General features: G+C 36.7%; 1 protein-coding gene across 1 annotated transcript in view; it reads left to right on the top strand.

The window, feature by feature from the left end:
• Positions 1 to 7,578, top strand: part of RPGR (retinitis pigmentosa GTPase regulator) — a 36,902-nt gene extending 29,324 nt beyond the window's left edge. Inside the window, exons 10-15 of the mRNA XM_026047313.1 lie at positions 729 to 914; positions 1,845 to 2,007; positions 2,549 to 2,655; positions 4,091 to 4,156; positions 4,412 to 4,450; positions 5,743 to 7,578. Coding sequence (XP_025903098.1) covers positions 729 to 914; positions 1,845 to 2,007; positions 2,549 to 2,655; positions 4,091 to 4,156; positions 4,412 to 4,450; positions 5,743 to 7,578 — 2,397 coding nt within the window. The remainder of the gene's footprint in view (positions 1 to 728; positions 915 to 1,844; positions 2,008 to 2,548; positions 2,656 to 4,090; positions 4,157 to 4,411; positions 4,451 to 5,742) is intronic.
• Positions 7,579 to 8,141: the final 563 nt, after the last annotated feature.

Here is an 8,141-nt window from a genome sequence, read left to right as displayed (position 1 = left end):
CTATGTTTTGGTTTATAGATCTGGTAGTATTCTATAAAATAAAACATTTGTAAGGGGGAACTAATATCGGTTCTGAATATAAGGGGTTCCCGAGCGATATCATTTTATTTTTAATGATTATACAGTGAGGTATTTACAAAATCTTTACAAAAACTTTTTTAATCCAAGCAGGTTGAGAAAAGAGGATTAGTCTTTTCTTTTAAGGGCATTGTTTTGATGTGTTTCCTGAGGATCTTTAAAAGTACCACAGAAAAATATCCCAGATTGCCTGTATCAAAAATACAAATGACTCAGAATCTGAAACTTCTTAAACTCTGAAACCTATGGGTTTCATATAATGATACCTCATCTACTGGATGGCATTAGTGTTTTGTATTACTTTCTGTAGATTTTGTGATAAGATATTTGTGTCTCTGTAGTGATCAGTGTTGTTAACATTTGACTCGCGTCAAAATAATGAGCTACAATCCTTTTGAAAATCAGGGGAAATATCAATAATTTGTTAAATTTTCCTTAAGAAAATAACAACTTTAACAAGTAAGAAAAAATGAACAGAGCTTATTAAGCATCAGTAATCGTGTATATGTATTACTTTCTTCCTACAGTCTTGAAGCAAAATTTCCCATTCAGCGTTTTTTGTTTGCTTAAGCCCCTAGAGATGATTATAGACAATGAGCTGGTTGCATTGTTACTTATGAAGTAATCAGAGCTGTGGTTTTGTGCTGTAGGTTGCGTGTGGTGGTTGTCACATGCTAGTTTTTGCTGCTCCGAGGCCTAAAGGATCTGAAGAAACCCTCATAGAAGACGTGCACGCAAACGATTTGACTGCTGCTGCCTCCAGGATGAGCGTAGTGTCATCAGCAACAAGCACCTTACAAAAAACACTATCGGCACGGATGCGACGTCGGGCAAAGGTAGTCAGAGCTGTTTAGAGTTGCCATATGTTTTTGTGAAAAAAGAAATTCCCTTTATAATCACACCACATACCCAGCAGATAAAAAGCTCTCCTCAAAATAAATGCTTAGTTTCAATGTGTAAAAATGAGAAGGGATCCCTCCCATAATTCATGCAGGGAAAGAAATAGATATCAGTCCAGATATATTTGTTCATGATGTATGAAAAAGACTTTTTTGTTTGTTTTCAGTTCTGTGAAAAAGACTCTATTTCTTGTTGTTTTCAATTCTAAATTATATAGCTTGTTCATTTTATTTTATTTTATTTTATTTTATTTTATTTTATTTTATTTTATGAAACCTAACTCTTTTTGGGGGTCCCTCTGAGTCTTTGAATAGATTGAGCTGGTTTACAGTTTAGAAGACATCAAAGAGAGAAGTTTCAGTCAACTTTAAATGATCCTAAGACTATACAGGTACTTAGAACAGTAATTTCTTATCCTTTACTTTCATGCATATATTCCCTGTGATTTCCTTGAGCAGTACAGAGATCATCTCAGTTACCTGTGTGAAAAGGTAAGGTAACTACCACAAAAACACAAGAGATGAATTTGCCTGTTTTGTAGAAGATCGTGATGCTATGGATTAATTACCTAGATGCTTTTTCAGAAACTAGTATTTTTATTCTAAGCAAAAATCAAAGCTGCTTTTTCTCCTTCTTTGTCTATATTTTAAGACTCAATACGATGATTGTTGTATAGAGACTATGTAAAATACCTCATCATATACCCCTCCACTTTCTAGGACTATAGACAAGCAAAATGTGCAAGAAATTTTGTTCATAGCATCAACTAGAGGAAAATGCCTCTGCTGCGAATGAGAGGTTGCTTATAGTTTAATCTTTACTTCTGTTCCTAATAATTTGCTCGATTTTTTGTTAATCTTCTAAAGGAAGGATCACCAGAACAGTTCATAAGAATGATACACACCCTGCCTCCATTGGGAGAAAACTTTTTAAAATCTTCATTACATGTGACTAGCAACACCAGCCTACCCTATTTTTCTGCAACTGATCTTCCTGAAGTTAAGCCTATAGAGTTGCACCATGAAGCAGGTAAAATGTCTCTGCATTTTGGCCAGTCTCCTGTGAGAATTAGGTAGTTTGGCTTTCATCATTCATAAATACTCAATTTGAACATGAAACAAGACCCCGAAACATGAAACAACATGAAGTCTTACTTCATGAGGCTCTGACAGAGTACATGCATAAAAGCTGAGAGTACATAGCCGAAAAAGAAAATAATGAGTGCAGCTAATAAGGTGTAATTGGTACTGTATTATTGAAAAGATTATCCAAATGGAGCTTTGTTCCCTGGAATATTTATGCACTGAAGGACTACAAAAGTGGTCAGACAATACAGTGCACAGAGACTAGATAGACTTTTGAACTACTTCTAATATTAATATAAACTGGTGAAAAGCAAGTGAAGTGTTTCTGCTTTGAATTAGGTTGGGGAAATGAGGAATCACATTGCGTTAATCATATTATAGTAAGGTAGAAATAATCCCTTTATCATAGAAGGATGGGATGTTCTGTTTGCTGTGTATCACTTATTCCTATGATATTTGTTTACCTTCCCTATTTTATCTTAAAGGAAAGAATCATCAAAAAGATAAACTCCATGAAGGCTCTGAAGAGGACGATTCAGATGATGAAAGTAATCACAGAAACCTTGGAGATACCTCTGACATCCTCAATGTGGTAATGTATTCCGCTAATGAATCCGTTGTTTTTATGGAAAAACAAAGCATCAAAATCATGTTTCAGATTCTAGTACAGAAATTTTGTCTAGCCCAGAACTTCATATGTGGCATCAAGAAGTACGGACTTATTGTTAATTGAACATCTGTTTTATATCATCATTATCCAATGCTGAAGTTTGTTTTCATTTTCCAGGTAATATTGCAATGTGAGATTGAGGCAGTCCAGTCAATGCAACCCCTCTCCAGGCTTTAGGCCTGGACATTAGGAAGGAAATTAGAAGGGGCTGGATGCTGCATCATGATCACTAACATTGCCCTTCCTGATTATTTACAAGAAGGAGGAGTACTGCAGGAAAAGAAACAGAGCACTGTCTGTGTTTCTGTTTCCAGCAGAGTTCTTTTCATGCAGGTGCATTATATTAAATGAGAGATGAAAATTTTGATTAGTTTGATTATTTGGTGGTCCTCAAGCAGCTTCTCATGTATTTCTTTCATTTAAAACATATGTTCCCCTTGTCATATTTTCACTTCTACAAAACCTTGTCTTCTCTTTGCAGACAGGGTATGTCCTGACTAAACCAGTGTAGTGGAAAGTGTGTTTTTTATTTTTTTTCTTTTATTTTTTTTTCCAGTCCAGTAGGATGTAAACAATTATTTAACTCTCTGTGGACCCAGCTCAGGATATCTTGTCAGTTATACTAAATGGATGGAAATGGATGGAATATTTTACAGGCATTATTACTTTGGGTGGCAGTGGTACTTCATAATTTAACCATCAGGTTGCCGATTCATTTACTATTCATTTAACATTTTAAAATTTTGTCTTAGTTTACTTAGAGACAAGAAATACGCAAAGCAGCCTTCATTAATTTCCTGAGGCATATGTTTATAATATATCCACACTATATATGCTAGATTTCTCTCCCTGTCTCTGGTGGGAGCTGGTGCTCTGCATGTTTTCTTCCATTCGGGCCTTCTTTTACCTCCTGTGCTCAGAGAAGAGCAACTCACTAACCACCTCAGTGAACAGTAAATGTGAAGTCAGTAGTTTAACCTCTAGGTCAGGAGTTTTAAAAGCAGAAGCTTATAGGCAAAAGAGAGTGGTGTGCTAAGTTCCTACCACAGTTAGAAACCTAATTTTTAGACCGTCTTTCAGCTGTCTTCCTTTCTGAATGAGATTGATGAAGATACACATGAAACTTAGAATGTTATCCTGAAGCTTTTTATTTGAAATGATGTGCAGATTCAAGTTTCTTCATGGAAACTGTAGCTTATGCTAACTTAACTAGTACTTTATTGGAAAGCAAGTAGTTTGAAAAATATTTCAAGGTTCTACAATAAAAAGTATTTCGAAAGTGTAAATATGATGTTAGTATTATGTAACCCCTCATTATTATAGGTAATGTTTTACTAGTCTTCTCATTTTTTTACAGACACACGTGATGAAATTGAATCCCAGTGACCAGACCTTAAAATTATCACCAATCCAAAAACAAAAGGTACTGTAACTAATTACCTATATGTATGCTCAAGTTTAAAATAATCTACAACTCTTGTATTATCCTTGTTCTTTATTGTTTTACTGTGAGTTTTTAAAAAGCCATGCAAATTTTATACACCTTCCCTTGTTCATATTCTCAATATAGATCCACAAGGCAAAACTCTATGTAGCTGAGTGAATTTAGAGGGAATTTGTGTGGGCACATGTCCAGCACAGTTTGAGATGAGACTCTACAGTGTTCCCCTCATTTAAGCAACAGGAGACTATAGAGCACAACTTTAAATTTATTCTGGCAACAATTTGTTCTATTATTTTGTGGATATGAAAACATCTTAATTGATTCCTGGGACATTTACAGTATAAGTAGAGGTTTTCTTTAGCTTTAGTTAGTTAGCTTTATTTGTTTATCTTTACATATTACCCTTCTTTTCTATTCCACCCTATTTCACTTCTGTCATGATACCCACAGTTCAATGCCTTGGTATATTTCATAAGTATTTAATTTTGTATTTAAAAATGATATGTAGATGAGCATATTCAATAAGGGCAAAATTTAAAGCAGAAGGACAAGAGAATTTTAAGCTTATTGTAAATAGCCGAGCACTGAATGCATCAGAAGGCTTCCCTAGGGAAAAGATGGAGGAAGGTTTAAGAGAGCTATAGCTCTTTCCTTCTATTGGCACTGCCTCACGCCTTGCATGTGTTGTAGTTTGAGAGATGTGACAGTAGCTTTATAGTTCTCCCATTCACACAGAGGGCTTTGACCGTTAAAAAAGGAGTTGTACCTTTACTACAAACCATATTTTCATTTTTCTAATACATACAAATTTAATCTCATTTCTTTAGAAATATTCCACCTCTCGTTCCACCTTTAGTTCCATCGCAGTAGTTGTTTCTTTTCTTGTTCAAATGTTTGTGTAGTCTTTTGTTTTGCTGTCATTTAAGTTGTCCTTAATGTTTTCCTTCTTTCTTTTTAATTTTCCTGCCTCTCATGTGGAGTAGAAGAACAATAAAAATGTGAAACTGAAAAGAGATGGTAAGGGTGGGATGAAAAATGTTGATCCCAATTTCATGCAGGAGGGTTCAAAGGCTGACTCTGGGTCTTTACGAAAGCAGCCTTCACTTTCAGAGTCACTGGAGCAATACACACACTTAGAAAAAAGCAGTGCCTTTGTAGGGAAGCCCATGACTGACAAAAAAAATATGAAAGGTAAATATGACCAGGCACAAAGTGGTATTTCTTCCAATAAAAAGTCGAAAGTTGTAAAATCTAAGCATGCCCCTAAAAGAGTCATACTTCCTTCTGTGTGCAGTGATCAGCCCCAAACTCACTCGTTAGTTGTGCAAAAACACAGTTCTGTTACAAGGCCAGGAAGTAAAGAAGCGGTAGAATGTGAAAACAAAACAAAGGATGGAATTGGAAAAGCTGATAAATATGAAAGAATGCATGTCAGAAAGAAAGAAAGTAATGAAGAACAGAGTGAGTTTAAGAAAAAGGATCATTTTTTAAAACAAATAGCTGTAACTAAGTCGTCATCTTCAAGTGAGGAAAGCAGTAATGAAAGTACAAAATATGTGCTTAAGAGTAGAGGTAAAAAAGAGGGCTACTATGAGGGCAAAGATACCCAGAAAGCAACAAAAGCAGTACAGAATGTGAAAGATTTGGATGTACAAGAAGAAGGTAGTGAGACTGAAGAGAAGCCAGCCACAAGCAATGAAAAAGAGTATGCAGAAGAGACTGATATAAAAAGCCTGAATGAGGAAGAAACAAATTCTGAAGTTAAATCTGATGAAGGCAGACAGGTTGAAGTTAAGAATGAAGAGGAAACTAATGAAGAGGAAGAGAGTGAGGACAGTGGAAAGGCTGAAAGTGAAAAAGAAAAACTGGATGAAAAAGTTGACAATGAAATTGAACACTCAGAAGAAGAAGGCGAGAGTGAAGATAAGAAACATGTGGACAGAGACATTTCAGAAGAAAGAGATGGAGATAAAAAGGAAAAAGACAGTGAGGAAGAAAACGAGAGAGATGAATCACAAGTGGAAAGACAGAGTGAGAATGAGGATGCAGAAGAAGTGGAAGAGAATCACCAAGAAGGATATGGCAAGGAGCAAGGGGATGAGGAAGGCAGGTTTAAGGAGGGAGAAATACTGAATCAGGGAGAAGAGGATTTGGAGGAGGAGGAGGAGAATGCAGAAGAGGAACAAATGGAAAAAGAAAAGGAGGAACTGGTTAGAAGTGAAGGAAGGGATGAGAGTGAGGAAGGAAGAGAGGAAAGAGAGCAGGTGGAAGAAAAAGAAGCAGAGGATGAGAGTGAGGAAGGAAGAGAAGACAAACAGAGGGAAGAAGGAAAAGAGGCAGGAGCTGAGCAGGAGACAGAAGGTGATAAGGAAAATGAAGAAGAAAAGGAAGAAAGAGAGGATAAAGCAGGTGAAGAGGAAGAGCTAGAGGAAGCATTGGCAGGGAGAGAAGAAGAGGCATCAGAAGAGGAAAAGGAAGATGCAAATGAAGCAAAGGAGGAAGTGCAGAAGAGTGGAATGGAAGAAGAAAGAGAGGAAGATGGGCAGGATGAAATAGAAGAGGAAGGAGAAGAAGAAGCAGAGGAGAAAAAGGAAGGAATAGAGATAGACACAGAAGGGCTGGAGGGGGAAGAAGATGGAAACAGGGCTGAAGAGAAGATGGAAGTTAAAGAAGGAAAATATGGGCAAGTGGAAGGAGAGGAAGCAGAAGGAGAAGAGGAAGTGGAGGATGAAGGGGAAGAGAGAGAGGTGGAGGAAGAAGGGAAAGGGGGAGAGGAGGTAGAAGCCGAAGAGGAGGACGAAGGGGAAGAGGGAGAAGAGGAAGAGGAGGACGAAGGGGAAGAGGGAGAAGAGGAAGAGGAGGAGGAAGGAGAAGAGGGAGAGGAGGAAGAAGGAGAGGAGGAAGAAGAGGGAGAGGAGAAAGAAGAGGAAGAGGAGGAGGAAGCAGGAGAGGGAGAGGAGGAAGAAGAGGGAGACGAGGAAGAAGAAGAGGGAGAGGATGAGGAAGAAGAGGAAGAGAGAGAAGAAGAGAAAGAGGGAGACGAAGAAGAAGAAGAGAGAGACAAAGAAGAGGGAGAGGAAGAAGAAGAGGAAAAGGAGGATGAAGAAGAAGAAGAGGAAAAGGAGGATGAAGAAGAAAAGGAAGAGGAAGAAGAAGAAGAGAAAAAGGGAGAAGAGGAAGAAGAGGAAGAGGAAAAATCAAAGCGTAAAAAACAAGTTGATAGTAATAAGCTTACACAAAAGAAAAGCCAAAACAGCAAGAAGCCAAAGAAGACACCAAGTTCTACCGTACCAAACAGCTCAAAACAAAAAATGAAGTCCAAACACCGTGTAGCTAATGGATTACATAATTCAGAGCAATTTTGGAACAATGTGTTACCTCATTATTTGACACTGAAGTAGCATAGACTACTGGAGATACATTTTAAGCCCATTCAGGATGCTTTATTTTAGGTTGATTTTTATTACATGAAAAGTTATTTTAAAATACCATCAAAATGTATTATTATGCACATGCCTCAAGTGCCACTTTCTTCAAAAGGACTAGAGAAAATATTTATATTGAGGGAAAATCTATGAGATAAAAATGATATAAAATGTTGATATAGTCATTTATACAGTCATCTTTAGACTGTATAAATGTGTACAACACTTAGAGATTTAAAAATAATTGCTGAAGTAAAACGTGTTTGCCTCAAATCATAATTTCATGCTCATAACAAACTATGCACTGGAGCTCTGTAATCTTTGCCTTTGAATCACTTTTCTTATGGTAATACATTAGTTTTCATTACAGCATAACTAGCTTGTTAACATTGTCTCATATGAAAGGAGTATCAGTAAATCATGAAAAATACGTATTTTTAAAATTTCATATCACTCCATATTCTTTCCATTCACTTCTCCACAGTTCATATCAGATCAGATCAGATATTTGTCTGAGTACTGAGTGCAAATTAATGAGA

Source organism: Nothoprocta perdicaria, unplaced genomic scaffold (genome assembly GCF_003342845.1).
Source record: "Nothoprocta perdicaria isolate Ctin4 unplaced genomic scaffold, notPer1 scaffold_49, whole genome shotgun sequence".
Taxonomy (NCBI): Eukaryota; Metazoa; Chordata; class Aves; order Tinamiformes; family Tinamidae; genus Nothoprocta; species Nothoprocta perdicaria.
Note: the sequence above shows the minus strand (reverse complement) of the source record. Positions and strands in the feature narration are given on the sequence as shown.